Source organism: Erinaceus europaeus, chromosome 19, assembly GCF_950295315.1.
Source record: "Erinaceus europaeus chromosome 19, mEriEur2.1, whole genome shotgun sequence".
In the NCBI taxonomy this organism is placed as follows: domain Eukaryota; kingdom Metazoa; phylum Chordata; class Mammalia; order Eulipotyphla; family Erinaceidae; genus Erinaceus; species Erinaceus europaeus.
In genome coordinates this window covers 59,832,272-59,855,491 of record NC_080180.1, presented here as the reverse complement: position 1 = coordinate 59,855,491, position 23,220 = coordinate 59,832,272, and the positions used below count along the sequence as shown (strand labels likewise).

Below are 23,220 nucleotides of genomic sequence, written 5' to 3'. Positions count from 1 at the left end.
AGCACCTCAGGCACACTGGAGAGGTGGTTTTAGATGTCAGGTTCTCTTGTTGATTCCATTTCTAAAGAACCCCAAGCACAAAGGGCATTGCGTTCTTAGCCAAGAAAAAGGCAGCAAGATTGCCAGTGGAGGGGCAGGGCTGGGGCCAGTATTTTTACTTCAGATCTGACTAGCCCTGTGGCAGCAAGGCCGCACTTCCCTGTGTGCGGCAGGGCACTTAGTGGAGAGCTTGTGTTCTGACCACAGGGGCTCTGAAGCGGGGAGAGGCGTGAGGTTCAGGGTCACGGGTGTAAGGTGGGAAGCGCAAGCCCTCCTGGGGTGTACACATCACCCAGTTGGCTCTCTCTGAACTGGCGGTGAAGGTCTGGCAGCTGCTGCTCAGAGCAGAGAGAGGAGGTCTCTTGCAATGTAGGTCAGAGGTCACCAGCAAAGACCAGAACACGGACACCCTCTCTGGCTCCTGGTTCTCTGCATGAAATCGAATCCCCTGTTCTGTCTGTTTCATTTGAGCTAATGTGAGTTTCTTCGCATGAGAGAAGAAAGAGGAAGTTAGAACACCACTGTGGTCTAGGTGGGGCCAGGCATTGAACTGGGAGCTTTGGGCATGCAAGTCCTGTGCTTTCCCAGCTGAGCTATTTCCCAGCCACAGATCTGTTCACACACGAAATGGTCGATTCGGGGCGGGGTGGTGGCACACCTGGTTGAGTGCACGTTACAATGCAGAAGGACCCTGTTTCCAGCCCCCCAGTCTCCTGCAGGGGGAAAGTGCTGGGAGTGGTGAAGCAGGACTGCAGATGTCTCTCTGCCTCTCTCTCTCTTTACCTCCCCCTTCCCTCTCCGTTTCTGGATGTCTCTATCCAACAAATGAATAAAAATATTTTTAACAAGAATGGTGTATTCAAGCTCACGCAGGCTACTGCTTGCCTCTCTCCAAAGCCTCCAGCAAAGACATATGGTGAACCAACAATTTAAGGGTTTCATTCATTGGTCCAAATCTAAACCAGTCACATTTATGGGGAGGTGGTGGTGGTGGTGGTGGCCTTTGTCAGTCTTTGGAGGCAGAGATAAAGGAGAGCTGCTGGAACACCGGTGTTTGCAAAGTCAAAAGTCAAAAGCAGTGATGGTCCTTCCAACAGGGTTACCTGCCCACAAGGTCTGTGTTCTACCTGCCCCTGAACCACCACCCACTTCCCCTGTGGGGCTTTGAGATGACTGAGAAAGGTTATGTCAAAGCTCGTAGCACAGTAAGAGGTACCAAAAATACGGCATTAATACCAACATCATAAAATGGGCAAACAACGCATCCGACTAGGGAATGTTTTGCCATCCTCTCACCCCAGCCCAATTCATTTCACAGCGACACAGCCACTCTGAGGATTCTCCTCCGTCCATCACCTGCTCCAGCACCTATCTTGCCTGGTGGAGGTTCCAGCTCCAAACCTGGCAAGAGGCCTGCCGCTCATTCTAGTTAGCACCCGGCAGGCATCTGAGCACCACGACACACCCCAAGGCTGAGCAGTGCTCAGGGCCCGGCACTGTGTGTGATGCGGAACACAAGAGTCGGGTGAAGTCTACCAGGCAACGATGCAGAGAGACACCAAGTGCCCAGCCGGGAGCAGACCGCAGCCCAAATCCAGAACATGGAATTACAGAGGTAAAAAATAGGAGCACCTGAAACGGGGGGGGGGGGGGGGGGGGTCTTTCCGTCTTTGCCTCCCTCTTTACTTTTCTCTCTCTTGCCTAGAGGAAAAGGAACAATGAGAAACTGGCCAGGGGGAGGACATCCAGCTGTCGTGTCACTCATGACTGAGGTCCTGGCAAAATAAAAATGATATAAGCAATAGTTGGGGTGAGCAGGTGGCACACCAGGCTAAGCGCTCACATTATAGTGTGCAAGGACTCAGGTTCAAGCCCCTCATCCCCACCTGCAGGGGGAAAGTTTCACGAGTGGTGAAGCAGGTCTGCAGGTGTCTCTCTGTCTCTCTCCCTCTCTATCTCCCCAACCCCTCGCTCAATATCTCTCTGTGTATATTCAATTAAATAATAATAAAAAAAGACGACTGAAGTCCAGCGGTAGAGCAGCAGGTTAAGCACACATGGTGCCAAGCCCAAGGAACCACATAAGGATCCCAGTTCGAGCCCTGGCTCCCCACCTGCAGGGGAGTCGATTCACAGGCGGTGAAGCAGGTCTGCAGGTGTCTGTCTTTCTCTCCCCCTCTCTGTCTTCCTCTCCTCTTTCCATTTCTCTCTGTCCTATCCAACAATGAAGGCATCAATAACAACAATAACTACAACAACAATAAAAAACAACAAGAGCAACAAAAGGGAAAATAAATAAGTAAAAAATATTTTTAAAAAAGACAATATCTGGGGACATTTAAATGTCCAGAGGGAAGTCAGACACAGACTCACATTATGAGGGTCTTCTTGGCTGAGCTGCCCTGGGGCAGTCTATGCACAAGGTCAAATAATGAAAGCATCTGTTCAGAGAAGAAAAACGATAAAGACTACTAGGAGTAACAAGACTCTTCCAAAGCACTGGGACTGAGACTTCAAATAAGCTGCAAAAGGAAACACTAAAAATAGGCCAATGATTTAGCCAGTGTGAGGAAGCCCAAACACAATCTCTAAGGCTTGCTGAAAATTGACAGGTAGCAGCAGTGTAATGAGCGGGTAAAGCTGCTGAGGGATTTCACGGCTCAGGCATGATTCCCATGCTGTTAAAATCCCACTAACAATGTACCATATAGATGAGAACACACACACACACACACACACACACACACACACACACACACACACACACACACACACACACACACACACGTTTTTGATCCCCCAGTGCTATTCTTTTGTTTGAACCGCGAGATATATTTCAGGTAAATGCGTTTACAAATGTTAATAGTAATTACACATTTAGGAAAACCACAGCAGAGTATGCGTAAAACAAATGACTCATAAAGCTACAAACAATATTTAGCGGCAGAAGTGTGCCCAGGCCCCGAGACTCTGGTAGCACTGGCAGGAGAAGCCTAACTCACTTCTTGAAGAACCAGCTCTAATGCAGGGGGATAAATCAGTCTGTGAGAACCATCACTATTCGCTATACAATCAAGGACTGTAATATACCAACGACATTACCATCGCCACAGGGAGCAAGATTTGACTTATGGCCTAATTCAATTCACAGTGATTCATAGCTCACACTTGAACAAGAAGTTTTTCTCAGGCAACGAAAGAATCACCATTGCTGCAAATGGGGTTCATTTAATAAAAGCTAATTATTAAGTTACCTAGCTTCACAAGAAACGATGTTTCTAGCCAACATATATCAGGAAAGATTTTTTTCCCCTCATAAAAACACATTGACACATTAAAGTATACAGAAAAGCAAAAAAAAAAAAATCTTCCATGCCTCATGCTTAATGGAAATTTATATAGTTCTGGATTGAAATGCCAGCGTTGCTTCTGTCCATCTGTGACTCTGGGCAAGTGTCCAGCTCAGGGAAAGGAGTGAAGAATGGAAGATGCCAAGGACAGTTCCCAGAGCCTGTCACAGTCCCAAGGGAGGCACTTTTCTTGCTTCCAGCATCTACTCACTGGGGCCAGTGTTTGCCCAGCTCCCCTGCTGCAGCCTGTTGGTTTCATATGAAACCTGAAACCAGGGGAGGTGACTTGCAGAAAAGAAGCCTGATGTGCTCACAGGATCCACAGTCTTTTTTTTATTGTTGTTGTTGTTATTATTATTGTTGTTCTTGATGTCATTGTTGCTGGATAGGACAGAGAGAAATGTAGAGAGGAGGGGAAGACAGAGAGGGAGAAAGAAAGACAGACAACTGCAGACCTGCCTCGCCATCTATGAAGTGACTCCCCTGCAGGTGAGAAGCTAGGGGCTTGAACCAGGATCCTTGAGCCAGTCCTTGCGCTTCGCACCACGTGCACTTAACCCGCTGCGCTACCACCCAACTCCCAGGATCCACAGTCTTTAGCCCCTCTGTCCCCCACGGGAAGAGAAGCCGCAGTGAGCAGGCAGCAGCTCCCACAGGACACCCCTGCTGCCTTGAGCAAACTCATTTGATGCTGTCAGCTCCACAGGCCTGGCCCCTGGGGGATCAGCATCAGGGGTGCTCTGTCCATCACTGGCTGCTGGACAAGCTGCAGGTGGGAAGGATCAGGCCGGGGGGACAGGTGGTGGCGCACCTGGTTAAGCACCCACAGTCTCGAAGCCCAAGGACCCCTGCAAAGATCTGGATTCGAGCTCCCACTCCCCACCTGCACAGGAGACACTTCACAAGCAGCAAAGCAGATCTGCAGGTGTCTTCTCTCTCCCTCTCCCTCCTTTTTACTTTCTCGATGTTCTAGCCAATAAAATGGAAAAAAAAAAAATGGCCACCAGGAGCAGTGGGTTTATAGTGAAGGCACTGAGCCCCAGCAATAACCCTCGATGGATTGAGTTTTAGCTCTTCCAGAGAGAGAGCCCTGGAATAGTACTTTGTCGGGTCTGTCTGGTCCCTACCATGTTGCTAGGTGGCATGATAATGCCAGAGATTGATGAGGGCGGCGGTGGGCCACTGAACACTCCTGGAAGACTCCGTTCTTCAGAAAAGGCTGCTTCTGGGTGAGTCTTAGCTTGGATGTCCTTCAGCCTTTTCTGGAAGAGCTAAAACTCAATCCACCGAGGGTCAAAGTTTAGGCTGCTCCCCCTCCCCCCCCTATCCCTCTTTGCGTTATCACAGTGGCAAGGAGAAAACAGAGCATATCCTAGCTGCTTGGGCATAAGTGGCAGCATGCACTGTTCCCGTACCTTAACCCACTCGTAAAGAAATCCTCACTCCGAATGCACGTGCTGCACTCCTGGAGCTGTGCGCTCCCTTTGCAAAGCCAGCAGGCGGGCTCACGGCCACGCTGTGGTTCCATGCACACCCTGATTCATCAGTCTCACTCCTCTGGCCTACAATGTCCTCTGCACAGTATGACCATAAAATGCAAAAGTTTTTTGTTTTTTTTTTTAAAGAGGAGTCAGTTAAGATATACTTCATATAGTCTCTTGATAAAAAGAAAGAGTGGGCTCATTTCAGATACAGTCAGTCAAGCGACAAGGATCATTTAGTTTCACCCCCCCCCCCAAAAAAAAAAAAGCCTTTTCTAATTTTAAAGAATTGACTTTTAATTTGGCGAGTGGCTTTTCAAGATGGCCTCAGAGAGCGTGGAAGACACTAATGACTGGCTCCTGTAGAGGGCTTGGCCTGGGGTAAAGTCTCCTTTCCTGCGGTTTCTGGCTCAGCCCTGGGAAGGGGGCAGTTCCTCTCCTGGGCAAGTTTAGCGTAAGCCAGACATGCCTCTTGTTTTCATCTAAAAGCAGGTACCAGGCCAGCTGAGCTCCTGAGTCCTCTCCCCATCTCACCATGACGCCCCACACTGCACCCCTAAGGGGCGCTGACAACCACGATGACAGAAGGGGAGGTCCTTCCTCCTAGGCAGAACTGCCACCAACCACCACGTTGCCACCTCCTAGGCCAGTGGCCTGTAGTCACAGAGTGATCATTGTGCATAAAAGAACATTTCCCTGCTTTAAAATGCCTCACCATGTCTGACTCATCACGTATTCCTTTGGGCGGTTTTACAGAAGAGTGTGTGTGTGTGTGTGTGTGTTCTGCACTTGCTGTGTTTGCATTCTTGCAGGTCTCTGACATCTGGCTAGTTGTGACTCAGTGAGTTCTGTGTTAAAATAACACTTAACTACACATGCCCTCAGAGTGCTGGTCATACTAGCTCTCAGCCTTTTATCTTGTTTGTAGCATTCTGATAATGTCAAAGAGGAAAAGTACTTCCTAAAGCAAGTCTTTTTAAAATGCTCTGTATGTTCAGTGTTCTGTAAGTTCTGTGTCTTTCTTTTCCTAATATTGTATTTATTTTAATGAGGAGAGATAGAGAAAGATACATACACACACAGAGAGAAAGAGAGCCCAGAGCCCAGAGTCCTTCTTAGCTCTGGCTGATGGTGGTGCTGAGGATTGGACCTGGGACCTCAGAACCTCAGAACCTCAGGCATGAGTCTTTTGTAGAACCACTGTGCTAACTTCCCAAACTCCCTGTGCCTTTCACTTAAAGGCACACGTATTCAGCTCAATAAACAGAGCTGGTGTCACAGAGTTGGTGACAACATTTCATTCCCAGCATGCTTTCTTCCTCTGTTTGACCAAGGACATAAACCAGGCACCCACTTCCTGCCACACTCTGCACAAGGAATAAACAGCGTGCTGGGAGACTCTCAGCAGAAACCCCCTCACTTCATTTACTTAAGGACATTTACTAAAGGAACCACTGAGTCGTGAAACTGCACCTCTTTCTTTATGAACACTGACACTGTCCACAGTTAACAGAGCTCAGTTGCGATCACAGAGCACTCCCACAGCGAGCAGCCTCTGTGGCAACTTGACCACAAACAGAAAACATATCTAAAAGCCTTGTCTCCAGACCTGCTGGCTGAAGAGACAGCTGGTCAACCTGCCGGATGACAGCTCAAATGAAACGGGGATCAGACAGTGCTGATGGAGACTGAAAGTGGGGTGAGGGGACGGCTTGTCTAACTAGAGTGTCCGTGTCCGGGGAGTGCTCAGGAACCTTGGAGAGGCAGGAGGCATCAGGGAGGAAGAAGATTCCAGCTGAGTTACAAACAGGGAAAGACATCTCCTCTTCTGCTCTCCGGGGTAGGTGGACTCCAGTTCCTGGGGTTTGGAATAGCTCAGTTCTGGCTACACAGTGACCGGGTGAGACTCCAGTAGGAGGTGGGGGCCAGGGGAAAACTAAGAAAGGAAAAAGCACATTCATATATGTACACTGACGATACCTCTGAAAATCCCTAGCAGGCCCCTAAGTAAAAGCCGTTGAAGAAGGAACAGGGCCAGACTGAATCAGTCAGTGAAGAAACAGACTACCCCTGGATCTTATCTAGCATGTGTGATTACTCACTAGGAAACTTTACCTGGAAAGACCAGGAATGAGTCATGCCTTTAATACAAGGGATTTCCAAAATGTTTTAAATATACGTTATGAAATTACACTATGTTTTTTGACTATGAAAAAACAACACTAAGACTCCAACACATAAGTTGGATTAATTATATGACAAGTGATGCTTCTCACAACTGAAACATTTCCCAGATTCCCAGTATGTTATGAAATTGGCCAAAAAATTCAAACTGTACTTCCAGAAGTTAGCTTATAACTAAGACCTTTGAAGGAGGGCAAGAAAGTCAATGTTCCTGTCTTATTCGGGGTGGGGGAGGGGAAGAACTAGTTTGCGACAGTTGTCAATATTTTGACTTTGGGGGCCAGGTGGTGGCACACCTGGTTGAGTGCACACGTTACAGTGTGCAATGACCTGGGTTCGAGGCCCTGGTCCCCACCTGCAGAGGAAAAGCGTCACAAGTGTGGTGAAGCAGGGCTGCAGGTGTCTCTGTCTCTCTTCCTCTCTAACACCCCATTCCCTCTCAGTTTCTGGCTGTCTCTATTCAATAAAGATAATATATATATATATATATATTTAAATTTCTGACTTCCACCTACAAAGCACACTTACCCTACCATAGACGGAGCCGCCAAGCAGTGAACACCTCAGAGTGTGAGCTCCTATTCTACCTGCACATACAATGTTTACTCACAGAAGCTGCGAATAACTGTCGCTTAGCAGAGACACAACCAAACAGCACAGGCTGCCAGCTTTCTCTGGGGCTTACATGACCATCAAAACCCCCAAGTGCTGGAGCGAGGTTTGAATTTCACTGGAATTCAAAATTAGCTTTTCTGAATTCTCATTCTCAGATGAGACCTCAGGCCTCATTTGGCAATGAGTATAGGATGTTCAACATCCCCCACCCACCCACCGGTGAGTACACACACCAGACGGAGCATCTCTCCCGGGGATGAACTGAGACACAAGGGGCAGACATGTATTTGGATCTTACTCAGTTTCACATCTGGAAATGCAATCATAACACTTAAACGCCTGCTTTCCAAACACTGGCACCAATTTCTAAACAAATTAATTGCACATCCCAAGCATAACCAATCCTTTCTGAAAAGCTAGAAGAATCATTTATCAAGTCCCAGGTTCTTTCTTTTTTTTTAATTAAATCTTTTATTTATTTGTTATTGGATAGAGACAGAGAGAAATGGAGAGGGGAGGGGGAGACAGAGAGACAGAGACACCTGCAGCCCTGCTTCACCATTTGTGAAATCTTCCCTCTGCAGGTGGATGCCTGGAGCTTGAACATGGGTCCTGATGCACTGTAATGTGTACGCTTAACCAGGTGCCTGTTCACCCCCTTCTCCCCCCACAATAAGAGGGTTTCTTTCTAGACCCTTCCAGATTTCCCAGTGATGATGTGAAGCCAGGGAATTGTTAAGAACACAAGCAAGCAGGAGAGGACGGAAGAGAATGCTAACCATTGACTAGAAGGCCAGACTCCTTCTAAATCCCCAGGTACATACTTCTATAGCCTGAAATAAGGAAACAGAGTACAGGCGGAGAGCATAATGGTTATGCAAAGAGACTCTCATGCCCAAGGCTCCAAAGTCCCAGGTTCAATCCCCTGCAGCACCATAAGCCAGAGCTGAGCAGTGCTCTGGTAAATAAAATAAAATAAAATAAAATAAAATAAAATAAAATAAAATAATTCCCTTAAAAGTTGAAATGAGGAAACAAGTTATAACATTACTTGAAACGCCTGGGTCATATGAATAAAACCCCTGAGAATGTTATGTAGTTCTGGCACTGAACGATAGATTTTAATAAAGCCTGGAGTTCTTGGTTATTGGCTCTCTGCCAGCAGACAGGTAAAAAGGTACAGTCTAGCACCCAATAAATAAATAAATGAAAAAGTACCAAGTGGGTGAATGAGAATCTTCCGGCCTGAGAAACGAAGATCTAGTATAAATGATAGACTTTTGAGGGTTAAGTCAGGGCCTCCGAGCTCATGTTTGATTTCACTCTGCCCCTGAGCCACCTTTGCATTCAGATAGAAAGATGAAGACAGGAAGAGGGAGAGGATGAGAGGAAGAAAGGAAGAGAGGGAGAGAGGGAGAGAGGGCTAGGGGGATAGGGAGAAGAGTGAAAGGGAGAGGGAGAGAGGGAAAGGAGAGGGGACAGGCAGAGAAGGAGAGGGAGAGGGAGAAAGGGAGAGGGAGAGAGAGGGAGAGAGAGGGAGAGAGGGAGAAGGGGATGGGGTGAGGGAGAGGAAGGGGGCAAGAGAGGAAGAGAAAAACGGGGAGAGGGAGAGAGAGGGAGGAGGCGCGCACACACACACACACACACACACACACACACCATGGCACCAGAGGTGTCCGGTATGGGGGAACTTCCCTTCCTGTATGTAGATTCAAACTGGAGCTGCACACACAGCAAGGCAGGCACCCTGCCCAGAGAACCATCTCTCCGGCCCAAACACCACCTTTCAAAAAAGTCTGACAGCAAAGTGAAACACTGCTGAAGTTGTCGATGGCAGTCAGGAGCCCTCTGGCCTGCGAGGCCTCCCACCAATCTCCTGGGAAGCTGCTTCCATTTCTGAACAGCTGGAGCTGTGTGGACGCTTCCCTGGATTGAGCCAGATCTGCTTGGGGTAAATGCTCCCCACAAATCCTGGTCTGACTCGCTCAGGCTAGAATGCCTAAGGTCTTCGGCCTCAGGTGAGGCGGGGAAGCGCCAGTGATGAATGGAGCAGGCCACGTGACAGAAGCCAAGTGATGGGAACTCAAGCCTGGCCCGGCCCGGCCCCAGCACCTGCCACCCTGTACTGCACGGCACCCATGACTGGACTCTGACTATATCGTGTCATCCAATTAATTCTAAAGCAGAAGACGGGGGATCCCAAACAAGGGCGATGTCCCCGTGACAAAGACACTCAGTGGGAGTCAGCAGTCCCATTGGCCTCTAGGCGCCTCATAGTCTCCTGGAAGAGGAAGTAGCTTCAGATCATTTCCGGCATCCAGCAGAAGCCATCACTGCCCAAGGCTCACTTCCTTCCAGGTCGCCCGGCTCTAAGCAGCAGCTGTGAGCACGGACCCCTCGGGTCTGGGCTCTACCGCTCACGGCCTGGGGAGCCAAGCCTTCCCCTCGTCTAGGCATCGGTTTCACACCTGTTAAACTGGGATGACAACGCTGTCCTGAGAACTGACTTGCTAAGGTGTCTGCAGCATCGTGGCACCTGCCTCATGGCCAGCATTGGAAGCAGGAAAGATGGCTTCTACGTGCTGAAAAAGAGGCTTCTCATAAGCACCTAACTTAAAAGGAACATGTAAAACAGACCCAATGTGTATATTCTAGAGAAGTCTGTGCAAAGGGAGTCTGGCGGTAGTGCCGTGGGTTAAGCGCACGTGGCACGAAGCGCAAGGACTGGCGTAAGGGTCCTGGTTTGAGCCCCCGGCTCCCCACTTGAGGAGGGAAGACAGAGAGGGGGAGAAAAAGACAGACACCTGCAGACCTGCTTCACTGCCTATGAAGTGACCCCCCCTGCAGGTGGGGTGCCGGGGGCTCGAACCAGGATCCTTAGGCTGGTCCTCGTGCTTCAAACCATATGCGCTTAACCCGCTGCGCTATACCCGACTCCCTACTGCTGCAGTTACTAATGGAGGGGATGGGGACACAGAACTCAGGTGGTGGGAACGGTGCAGAATTATACCCGTTATCTTGTGATTTTATAAATCAATATTAAATCACTAATTAAAAGAGAATGAAGAAAAACTGCTGGCACCACCTACACAGGAAAGCACCCCAGTGAGTGTGTGAGTCCTGGCAAAGACAGAGGGCTCACAGCCCCAGCTCCTCTCCTCAAAAGCTGAGCTCCTTCCCTGACTCCTTCTCTGACTAGGGACCAGGGCCATCAGCTTCCTGCCTCGCCCTGCATCCTGCGATCACTAGGAGGGACCCAGTCGCTCCAAAGTCCTTCCTAGATGAGGCTGGATGGTTTCTCTCCTCTGTTCCCTTTAACTGTGTGCTGGCAGGAGACAAAGACAGCAAACCTGGGGAGAAAGTGTCTTGCTACTTTTAGCATTATGACTCAGTCAAGGATAGCCTGCTCAGGCTTAAAGAGACCATGTTGATACCCAGCTCCTGTTCTGAAAGAACTTTAGCTGGAGCGGAGAGAAGGCCCCAGTGAGACTGGAGAAGATTTGGGGGGCTGGGCGGTGGCACACCTGGTTGAGCGCACATGTTCAAGCCCCCAGTCCCCACCTGCGGGAGGAAAGCTTTGCCAGCGGTTCAGCAGTGCAGCAGGTGCCTCTCCCTCTCCCTCTCCCTTCCTCTTAAATTTCTGGTTGTCTCTAGCCAATAAATAAATGAAGATAATAAAAAATTTAAAGAAAAAAGAGAGAAGATGCAGAAATGCCCACCAGCCTTCAGAGACAGCGCCTTGCTCACAGACACACAGCAAGGAAGCAGAGCCAGGCACAAATTCAAGTGGCTGGTTCTCGGTGCTACACTCCTGACCCGCCACTTACACACCAGCTGTGGCTCTCCTGCCAGAGGAAGGCTCTCAGGCGGCTGCCCAGCTCCGGAGCTACCCGGTCCTGCCCCTGCCCGACAGCTCATCTCCCTTCCCCCCAGGCTGTGCAGGTGCCGGCCACACAGCCAGTCCCTTGGCCCTGGGGCTGTTCCTGTATGGGCACACTCCAGCCATGCCACCTTCACACGTCCCGTCATGGGGCAGAGACGCTCTTCCCCTGGCACTTCTTTTTAATTTGGAAGAAGTGGGTCTGTTTTATCGATTAATCTCTTTCTTTCTCCTATAAGGCAAGAAACTCTGGGAGTCAAGATGGTGGCTTGAAGGCAGATACTAGACAGATTCTCCACACACAAAAAAAATTGATTTAAATCCTGAGAATTCCAAGTGGGAACAGGATTTCCAGTAGGAGATAAACTATAGTGGAAAGGACAAAGAGGAACCATGGTGGAATATTATGACACATTTATAAATCGGCAAAAGGGAGCTGAAAAGTAAATAGGAAAAGCAAATTCCAAGTTGCAGGTGCTACCATGACACCAACCTCATTGGGCAGACAACCTCACCAACGTGTCCTGAAGCCCCACCACCCTAGAGCCCTGCCCCACTAGAGAAAGAGAGAGACAGGCTGGGGATTATGGATCCACCTGCCAACACCCATGTCCAGTGGAGAAGCAATGACAGAAGTCAGACCTTCCACCTTCTGCATCCCATAAAGACCCTGGGTCCATGCTCCCAGAGGGATAAAGAACAGGAAAGCTTCTAATAGAAGGGATGGGACATGAAGCTCTGGTGGTGGGAATGGTACTATTTTTATCCCACAATCTTGTTGATGATTATTAAATCACTAGTAAAATAATGATGATGATGATGATAAGAAACTCCAAGAAAAAAAAATCATTGTAAAGAGGAAATGAGCAAAATGAAAAGGAAGGAGATTAAGAGACTCTTAAAAAGGAACTATTCGGGACCAAGGTAACAGAGTGCACGTTGGCAGGTCGAAGAGCCCAGCATCACATGGCAGCACCCAAAGGCACCGAGGGGTGCCCCACAGATGGAAGAGCAGCACGGTGATGTCACCTCCTTTCTCTGTGCCTCCCTCGATTGAAAACAAAGAAGAACAGAAGTGTCAGCCCAGGAGCAGCCAAATCACGCGTGTCACAGCACCACAAAATAAAAAAAAAGAAAAGGGATAATGCCACCGGAAGTAGCCGATATCTGCCACAATGAAGACGCCACTTCACAATCCCGAGGGGATGGACCACAGCAACTGGCCACAAGGTCTTGGAGAAACCGGGGTCCTCAGACCCTGCTGGTGGGCGGGGGAGTGGAGTGGTCCTTCAGTGCTTCAACCAGAGTTAGTTTCTGTGACCTAGAACTGTGACCCAGAAATCCTACTCCTAGGAGTGTACGTGCGTGTTTGTACATACACATACACATACGCACACATACACATCAAGAGAAGTCCCCGGAAGGACTTGTATGTGAACACTCATAGCATGTTACTGGTGATAACCAAAAAAGTAGAAAGAGCATAAGAACCCGCTAATGGCAGCCCCATGTGTAACAGCCCAAACCTGGAAGCAGCCCAGGTGTCCAACAACAGGTGAGTGGCCGAGCAAGTTGTGGTCTAGATACGCAATGGAATACTACTCAGCTATAAAAAAATGGTGACTTCACCGTTTTCAGCCGATCTTGGATGGGTCTTGAAAAATTCATGTTAAGTGAAATAAGTCAGAAACAGAAGGATGAATATGGGATGATCTCACTCTCAGGCAGAAGTTGAAAAACAAGATCAGTAGAGAAAACACAAGTAGAACCTGAACTAGAATTGGTGTATTGCACCAAAGTAAAAAATAGACTCTGGGGTGGGAGAATACAGGTCCAAGAAGGATGACAGAGGACCTAGTGGGGTTTGTATTGTTATATGGGAAACTGGGGAATGTTATGCATGTACAAACTACTGTATTTACTGTTGAATGTAAAACAAATTCCCCAATAAAATTTTAAAAAATTTTAAAAAAGACTCTGAGGTGTGTGTGTGGGGGGAGAACACAGGTCCAAGAAGGATGACAGAGGACCTAGTGGGGGTTGTATTGTTATATGGAAAACTGAGAAATGTTATGCATGTACTAACTATTGTATTTACTGTGGAATGTCAAACATTAATCCCCCAATAAAGAAATGAAAAAAAAAAAACCTGCTAGTGAGCGAATCAGTGAGAGATGCTGTGTCCATATGATGAAAGATGGTTTGGCATCAGCACAAGGAAACAGAGCACTGGCTCATATGAGCACATAATAAGTGATGGGGCCAGGCACAACCTCCCCCCCTCCACACACACACAAGCCTGCATGTGCCCTTCACGCCAAAGGGCCAGGCAGGGAGGGAGCGGGCAGGGTCAGGAAGTAGACTGGAGACTGCCCAGTGTAAAAGGTGGACAATGAGGAGGACTGTGAGGAGGAGGAGTAGAGCCATCGCCTGTGCACTTCTAACGAGCGGACTGTGAGCAAAATGGGCATGCAGCACCCGCCTCTCCCCTGAGGCTCCACAGTCCCAGGCTCAACCTCCCCCCAACCAGAAGCCACAGCTAAGCCATGCTCTGGTAAAATCAAATAATAAATACATATGGTATGTGAACTCCCTCTTGATCAAACTCATTTAAAATGCTTTTAAATATTTAATTAATTTATTTTTAAAAGATTTTATTTATTCATAAGAAATGTTAGGAGAGAGGAAAAAGCCAGACATCACTCTGGTATATGTGCTTCAGGGGATTGAACTCAGGACCTTATGCTTGAGAGTCCAGTGCTTCATCCACTGCGTCATCTCTTGGACCACAATATTTAATTTATTTTAATGAGAGAGAGAGAGAGAGAGAGATACGGAAGGAAAGATACAGAGAGAGAGAGAGAGAAACCAGAACACTGCTTAGTTCTGGCTTGTGGTGGTGCTGGAGATTGAATCTGGGATCTCAGAGACTCAGCTATCAAACAGTCTTTTGCAGAACCATGCTATCTTCCCAGCCCACAAACTCATTCTGAAAAATTACATATATGTGTATATATATATAACTGGTTACAAAATAAAACTACTAGCCTACCCCAGAAAAATATATTCCTTATGAATGAGAAATTGTAACTGCAAAAGTGGCAGAAACCCAAAATTATTTAAGCAGAAAGAGAGAAGGAGAAAGCTTCTACAGAATGGGGCAGGGGGAGTGGTTTCTATGGATATTTAACTGAATTCCCAGGTCATGGTGGTATCCCGGTCCGATCACCCCAAAGACACACATGAGTGGGTTGCAGAGCGGTAAGTTCAGACCTTCTCCTCACCCAAAACTAGGTGAGACCCAGATTTATTTACTTATTTATTTATTTTAGCAAATGCCCGTGTTATGTAGCGCTCACCAAGAGGGATATCTAATCACTATCGGAAAGGAATTCAGAAAGCTGACTCAAACTGAGCATGAGTTTGAGTGGGATGAAGCCTCGCACTCTGACAGCAAGGCTGGTGCTGGCGCTGGCACTGCCTGCCATCCGGGGAGAAGAGTTGGAGAGGGGAGCAAAAGGTCTGCCCGGCGAGGGGTCATGTGTCTCCTTATAATGAGACTTCAACAGAAATCAATGAACTCTTCACAGAAATCTGACCCCAGTAAACACAGTCTCCTCACATGACAGCATGTTCAGAACTAATGTGGACGGATTCCTGGTGGGCTGCACAGGAAGCAGTAACACAGTTTTGGAAGTAGAACAGTTCAAGAGAAGTCCCTTTATGTTTTGTAGTAGAGCTTTCCTTCTGCAATGACTCCACCCTCTGCCCCCCTAGGTCGGTATCATGCGTGGCTCATGGAAGTCAGCTCACTGCTTCCTTTAGAGACAGGCACCGTTAACTGAGCCCGTGTGCTGGCCATTCTGCACAGCCCTTCCAGATAGGAACAAATGATGCCTCTTACTTTGTGTTTAATGAAGCCCAGTTTAAGACTTCATGCGGATACACAAAGAAACATTTGAAAAACCCCGCATCAGCTAACTGACTTCCTGGAATTTAGAGAACTAACAAAACCTCCTTTGCACCCCTCCCTCCCACATCAAGGTCTGGATATTAAATGTGTTTAGTTGAAGATGCTGTACATAGCTCTTCTGCACCCTCCAAACCTGTGGCCAGCACAGGGTTCAGGCTGAGTTTCTGTGGCTCTGGGTTAGAGAACACCATCCCCCCCCATACACACGCACACACACACACCAGTTAATTGCAAGAAGATCTGAAAGGTTCATACAGTGCTCTACCAGATGCTTTTTTTTAACTTCATCACTGCACTGCATTTTCCTGGCCTGTGCTAGAAGTGTTGTCCATTCTCCTAACCTACCTGTTTGTGTCTAGGCTGACCAGTTCCTTGTTTGAAATAGCTGGCATGGATCACCTGAGACAAACCAACAGGTGAGCTGAGCATGCAGAAAAAGAACTCTTTCCTAAAAGACACACACACACACACACTGGAGCCCAGACTATTCTACTTCAGCATGGTAGCTGCTTATTAAAATGTGGTTTTGATCAGGTGACAGTGACCTGATCGAGTGCACCTGTCTTTTCCAGTCCCTCCGCCTCCCTCTGGAAGCCTCAGCCTCAAGCCAGGAGCCATGGGGGGGGGGGGGGAGCAAAGCCACTCTCCCACAACCAGGGACAAGCAGTCAGCCTGGCTGGAGGGACTCAGTTGCACCCAGTGTGCTGTCTTGTGCCTGGGATAGACCTGAGTTGCTGTCCTCACACCAGGAGGATGGCTGTGCCAGGCATACACGGAAACTTAAATTGTAGGGTAGGTTCCTGCCAGTCTAGCTCCAGTGCCCTGTGACCATTAAGAATAGCTGCATTTAAGAAAAACACTCTGAGGCCTGGCTGATAACTCACCCAGTTGAGTGCACCTGTTACAAAGCACAGGGACTGGGGTTCAAGCCCCCCAACTCCCCACCTGCAGAGGTGAAGCAGTTCTGCAGGGGTCTCTCCTTCACCCTCCCTATCTCCTCTGTTCCTCTCAATTTTTCTGTCTTATCAAAGGAAGTAAAAATGTATAACACATTTAAAACAAAAACACTCTGGAATTGCTCCTCCACCCACGCGCTAAAATAACCCTTCAGCAATCCTAAACAGGCAAAGGCAGACACAGTATCAGGACCTTAGCAATTCTGTTCAGTTCAGTACAACTTCACGACCTCGTGCTTGTTTTGGTTGGCTGAGAATTATTGTTTACCATCCTGTCTGCCTATCAGGCTTCTTTGGGTGACAGCTTGGCAGAGCCCCGGACTTTTAATATGATTTCTGACACGCGTCAAGGGGTGTGGGGACTTAATCCCCCAGGAAGAGCTCCAAGAGCTGGAACTCAATTTGGAGGCATCAGAGCTCAGGGCTGCAGCTGCCAGAAGCACAGTAACCCTACCCACCTTCCTGTTCGCAAACAGGCTCTTGCCTGCCTGCACTGCAACACTTGCACCCAGTTTACCTGATGCGCCAGCCCCACCCCCGCTACCACACAGTGCAGCAGCTGTTATCAGAGCTGCAGGTTCCAAACAGGTGCAGGGCTAGTCGCTCACAGAAAATTCTCCGGGTCCTGACCCTCCTTTGCAACAGTTAGTGAGCTCTGCACCCAGAGGCGCCCTGCTGAAGGCAGACCACTCTGCACCGCCCCACCCTCCACCCTCCAATCCTGTCCAGCCTTGGAGCCCCTGGCGGCTCCTGCAAGTGACTCAGTACAACATCGGGGTCCCCGGAGCCCGGAGGCACCGGACGACGGGCGCAGCGCAGGGTCCCCAGCAAGGAGCGGCGGCCCAGCCTCCACCCACGGGCGCACCCACCACCCACCCTCCAGCCCTGTCTAACCTTGCGAACCCCCAGCCCCCGCAAGCGACCCAGCCCAACTTCAGGCGCCCCGGGAGCCCGGAGACACCCGACGACGACGAGGCGCTGCAGCGCAGGGTCCCCAGCCAGGAGCCCCCACCCATGGGCGCACCCCCTAACTCCATCCAACGTTGTGAACAGCCCCCCGCCCCTGCAAGCGACCCAGGCCAACTTCAGGCGCCCCAGGAGCCCGGAGACACCCGACGACGACGGGGCGCTGCAGCGCAGGGTCCCCAGCCAGGAGCCCCCACCCATGGGCGCACCCCCTAACTCCATCCAACGTTGTGAACAGCCCCCCGCCCCTGCAAGCGACCCAGGCCAACTTCAGGCGCCCCAGGAGCCCGGAGACACCCGACGACGACGGGGCGCTGCAGCGCAGGGTCCCCAGCCAGGAGCCCCCACCCATGGGCGCACCCCCTAACTCCATCCAACGTTGTGAACAGCCCCCCGCCCCTGCAAGCGACCCAGGCCAACTTCAGGCGCCCCGGGAGCCCGGAGACACCCGACGACGACGGGGCGCTGCAGCGCAGGGTCCCCAGCCAGGAGCCCCCACCCATGGGCGCACCCCCTAACTCCATCCAACGTTGTGAACAGCCCCCCGCCCCTGCAAGCGACCCAGGCCAACTTCAGGCGCCCCAGGAGCCCGGAGACACCCGACGACGACGGGGCGCTGCAGCGCAGGGTCCCCAGCCAGGAGCCCCCACCCATGGGCGCACCCCCTAACTCCATCCAACGTTGTGAACAGCCCCCCGCCCCTGCAAGCGACCCAGGCCAACTTCAGGCGCCCCGGGAGCCCGGAGACACCCGACGACGACGGGGCGCTGCAGCGCAGGGTCCCCAGCCAGGAGCCCCCACCCATGGGCGCACCCCCTAACTCCATCCAACGTTGTGAACAGCCCCCCGCCCCTGCAAGCGACCCAGGCCAACTTCAGGCGCCCCGGGAGCCCGGAGACACCCGACGACGACGGGGCGCTGCAGCGCAGGGTCCCCAGCCAGGAGCCCCCACCCATGGGCGCACCCCCTAACTCCATCCAACGTTGTGAACAGCCCCCCGCCCCTGCAAGCGACCCAGGCCAACTTCAGGCGCCCCGGGAGCCCGGAGACACCCGACGACGACGGGGCGCTGCAGCGCAGGGTCCCCAGCCAGGAGCCCCCACCCATGGGCGCACCCCCTAACTCCATCCAACGTTGTGAACAGCCCCCCGCCCCTGCAAGCGACCCAGGCCAACTTCAGGCGCCCCGGGAGCCCGGAGACACCCGACGACGACGGGGCGCTGCAGCGCAGGGTCCCCAGCCAGGAGCCCCCACCCATGGGCGCACCCCCTAACTCCATCCAACGTTGTGAACAGCCCCCCGCCCCTGCAAGCGACCCAGGCCAACTTCAGGCGCCCCGGGAGCCCGGAGACACCCGACGACGACGGGGCGCTGCAGCGCAGGGTCCCCAGCCAGGAGCCCCCACCCATGGGCGCACCCCCTAACTCCATCCAACGTTGTGAACAGCCCCCCGCCCCTGCAAGCGACCCAGGCCAACTTCAGGCGCCCCGGGAGCCCGGAGACACCCGACGACGACGGGGCGCTGCAGCGCAGGGTCCCCAGCCAGGAGCCCCCACCCATGGGCGCACCCCCTAACTCCATCCAACGTTGTGAACAGCCCCCCGCCCCTGCAAGCGACCCAGGCCAACTTCAGGCGCCCCGGGAGCCCGGAGACACCCGAAGACGACGGGGCGCTGCAGCGCAGGGTCCCCGGCCAGGAGCCCCCACCCATGGGCGCACCCCCCACACACACACATACGCACACCGGCCCGCCACTCACCCGCGTGGGGCATGGTGATGGTGTCGTTGGTGTTGGAGCCCACGTTGAAGATGACCACGGCCGAGGCGTTCTGCAGGAAGGCGTTGCGGATCTTGTCCCGGTAGGTGCAGTTGCCCCTGGGGATGAGCGCGATCCAGCTGGCGCCGGGCGGCGCGGCGAAGCGGGTGGCGGGGTCGCAGGCCGGGCGCTCGTGGGCCGCCAGCGCCATGGCCACCTGGCCGCGCGCGTCCTGCTTGGGCGAGTGCTCCCCGTAGCGCCCGCACTCGCTCTTCTCGGAGCGCGGCGCGGCGGCCGCGGGCTCGCGGTAGGTGATGTTGACGAAGGCCGTGTACCACTCCTCGCGCTCGGCCGCCGTCAGGTCCAGGCACAGCAGATGCACGAAACAAAAGGACAGCAGCCATGTTGAGAGCGCCAGGCTGCGGCACGCGCGCGCCAGCCCCGGGGCCATGGCGCGCCCACCCCGCCCCACCCCGCCCCGCCCCGCCCGGGCGTCCTCCTCCCGGGGCCCCCGGCTCAGCCCCGCGGCCCGGCCCGGCCTCCGCCCGCGCCCGCGCCCGCGCCCGCGCCCGCCCGCTGCAGCCCCCGCGCGGGTCGGGGCGCCGGTCGGGGCGCGGGCGGGCGGCCGAGCGAGCTGCGTCCTGGCCCCGCGGCCCCTCCGCGCATAGGGCCGGCGCGGGGGCCCGGGGTGCGGGGGCCCTGGCCTGGGAGGGGGGTCCTCCCGGCGGCTGGGCGGAGAGGGGGCGCTGCGCCCCGGCCCCACTGGGCGCGCGCGGGCGGAGAGGAGCGCGCGGCGCGCGAGTCTGTCTGTGTGTCTGTCTGTGTGTGTCGGTGTGTCTGAGAGTCTGGGTGCTCGGTGCGTGCGAGGAGGAGCCTGGTGTGATGTCAAACAGTCGGGCACCACCGCGCTCCCCGCCTCGCCCCCGCGCTCTGCCGGGCCTGCAGCGCCCTCTGCCGGGCTCCGGGCGCAGCGCCACCTCGCTGCCCGGTGGGGCCAGGGGTTCAGGGGCGGGGGTCACAGACAGGGCAAGTCCACCCCTGGTCTGTGACCTGGGGAGAAGAGCTGCAGTTTCCAGTGGCGGCGGCCGGGCACACACGACTCTGGTGGTGGGAACGGAGTGGGATTGCACCCCTGTTGTTGTGTAATTTTGTAAATCACTAAAATAAATAAAATTTAAAAAAGGAAACGGGAAGTGGTCCCCGGAGGAGCTGAGAGTGCTGCGGGGCCAGCAACTTCTGGTTCCTGCAATGCATCGCCACCACCTAAATCAGGCGCCTTGCCCTGGGGCTGTAGAGCTCCCCCACTACCCAGAGGGGCTGGCGATGCCAGGTCCCCCCCTGGCACCCAGGGAGGAGTCTCAAAGGTGAACAAGTCCAGCACCACCCAGGGGTGGTCAGCTGTTACTGCTGGAGAAAGAGCGCCTAACTGGGAGGTCCCAGGAGCCCCTAGATGAGCCCCATGCTCTCCTAATGGGGTGGGGTACTAGGGAGCTGAAGGGACAGGCTCATCCCACCCAGCTGGAAGCAGCCAGTAACATTTGTTTTCTTCCAGAGCAGTCTCTGCTAACCCCACAGAGAAGGAAGCCCGGCCAGGGATTTCTCCAGCGTTTGTGCTGGTTGCCATGACTGGTCACAGAGGACTGGCTGCAGGCTTGCTTGAGTCCATAGTGGTGGGTTCCCTACTCAACTCTACCTGCCCTGGGTGGCCACGCCCCCCCCCCCCCAGTGGTGTTCTTAAAGCTGACCCCAGCACCTTCCATTCAAAATCATTGTTTGGAGGGGTCACTGGAGAAATAGTGCACCTGGCAGAGTGCAGGACTTGCATGCTTGAGGCACCCAGCTCCACGTGTATCCTGAATTCTCTCTCTCTTGTGAAGCTATACATCTTTATTTATTTATCTATTTATTTACTTTTATTGGCACCAGGGTTATAGCTGGGCTCAGTGCTGGCATTACAAATCGCTGTTCCAGGCAGCCATTCTCCCCATCCCCCCTTTTTTATTTTTCCAAATTATATTTGATAGGACAGAGAAAAATTAAAAAGAAGGACAAGATAGATACCTGCAGACATTCCTCACCTCTTATGAAACATCCCCCCCCTCCCGCAGGCAGAGTGGGGACTCAAACCTGAGTCTTTGCGCATGGTAATATGTGCTCTCAGCTGGGCACACCACCACCAGGCCCCCATGCAGCTATATATCTTACTAAATTAATAAAACAGATATCTACAAAATAATTTCTGAAAAGCATGTTTGGGCAGTGGCAGCATTTCCCTGGACTAGAGACACCGGCCAGGTGAATCACCTGTGTGCTGGGCTCCAGTCTCTCAGCCGGGATGCCCTAAGCTGGTGGTTCCCTCAGGGATGTACTGCTGGTGGACTGCAGAGGTCCCAGCCAGACCTGAATTAGAACCCTGGACAGACAACCCCACCAATGTGCCTTGGAGCTCTGCTTCCCCAGAGCCCCACCCCACTATGGAAAGAGAGAGACAGGCTGGGAGTATGGATCGACCTGTCAATGCCCATGTTCAGTGGGGAAGCAATTACAGAAGCCAGACCTTCCACCTTCTGCATCCCACAATGCCTCCCAGAGGGATAAAGAATAGGAAAGCTATCAGGGGAGGGGATGGGATATGGAGGTCTGGTGGTGGGAATTGTGTGAAGCTGTACCCCTCTTATCCTGTGGTTTTGTCAATGTTTCCTTTTATAAATAAAAAATTTATAAAAAAAAAAAAAAGAAGAAGAAGAAGAAGCCTGCCTGAGGGCTCCGAGGAGGAAGAGGACTCCCCCTGCGCGGGGCCTGCTTTGCTGGCTGTGTGTGCTTTTCTGATGTTCGCTTGAGGAAACACTTCTAGGCCTCTAGGGCAGAGCGTCCTACAGGCAGGGAGGCAAAACTGGAGGCATCCTGGCTGCCAGTTCCTGAGCCCCAGGGACCTGAGATGGGTCCACTGGCTAACAGCCCTCTGCCTGCCCCCTCCACACTCCTCCACTAGGCTCTGACAGATGCAGGAACAAACCAAGGTGGCTCCCCCTAACTCACTCTCTTAGCAACTCTCAGCAGCCTCAGTCTGAGTTAATCTGTCCTGAGGACGGTGGCCTATAATCTTTGCCATGTGTGAGGACCCAGGCTCAAACACCCACCACCTGGGAGCACCTGCATGGGGAGGGCCGTGCACAGCATGCTGGGAACCTGCAGGCTCCGGGAAAAGGCTTTCCCTCACTCTGATCATGCCCAGGGGCCTGGGGCCTGGGTCTCTGAGAGAAACACCAGCTTAGGGAATCCTGGGTGAGAGACTGGAGCCCAGCACACAGGTGATTCACCTGGCCTGTGTCTCTAGTCCAGGGAAATGCTACCACCAGATGAATGTGACTCCTTGAAGTTATTTTGTAAAGATCTGTTTTATTAATTTAGTAAGATATGTAGCTGCATGGGGGCCTGGCGGTGGTGTGCCCAGCTGAGAGCGCATATTACCATGTGCAAGGACTCAGAAGCTTCAGAAATGGTGGAGCAGTGCTGTGGTGTCTCTTTCCTCCCTTTCCCTCTCCCTGTCTCTCGTGCTCTGAAAAAAAATGGGGGGGGAGAAGAAAAATGAATGAAAGAAAGAAGAAAGGAAGGAAGGAAGGAAGGGAGGAAGGAAGGAAGGAAGAATCAGAGACAGAAGAATAGTGTAGGCATAGAGCCCCAGCAACAAACCTGTTGAAAAAGGAAAGGAAAGGGAAGGAAAGGAAAAGGAAGGGAAGGAAAGAAGATGCATGCCTGCCCAGTGCCCTTTCTACACCCTAAAAACCTCAGAGGCTGGAGAGAGGGCACAGTGGCCTTGAGGCTGACTTAGTTCCAAGGACACAGAGCCCAGAGGCAAAGCACTGAGTACAATGGCAGCTGGGTTTCTTGGTGTTAGGAGGAACTTAGAAACCTGGACAGAAAGACAGTGATACAGAATTTCCAGAAGTTTCTGTGGATTTAAATGAATGAAACGAAGTCCATCAAAGCCAAATCCTGACCTTCTTATGTGAAACTGAG

At 52.2% G+C, this 23,220-nt stretch overlaps 1 protein-coding gene across 2 annotated transcripts in view; it reads right to left on the bottom strand.

The window, feature by feature from the left end:
• Positions 1–19,981, bottom strand: part of RNF150 (ring finger protein 150) — a 170,035-nt gene extending 150,054 nt beyond the window's left edge. The window contains exon 1 of one of the 2 annotated variants that reach the window (XM_060179047.1): positions 19,204–19,981. In XM_060179047.1, the coding sequence (XP_060035030.1) occupies positions 19,204–19,651 (448 nt within the window). In that variant the 5' untranslated portion in view covers positions 19,652–19,981. The remainder of the gene's footprint in view (positions 1–19,203) is intronic. The other variant, XM_060179046.1, reaches the window with a different exon arrangement.
• Between the last annotated feature and the right edge of the window lie 3,239 nt (positions 19,982–23,220).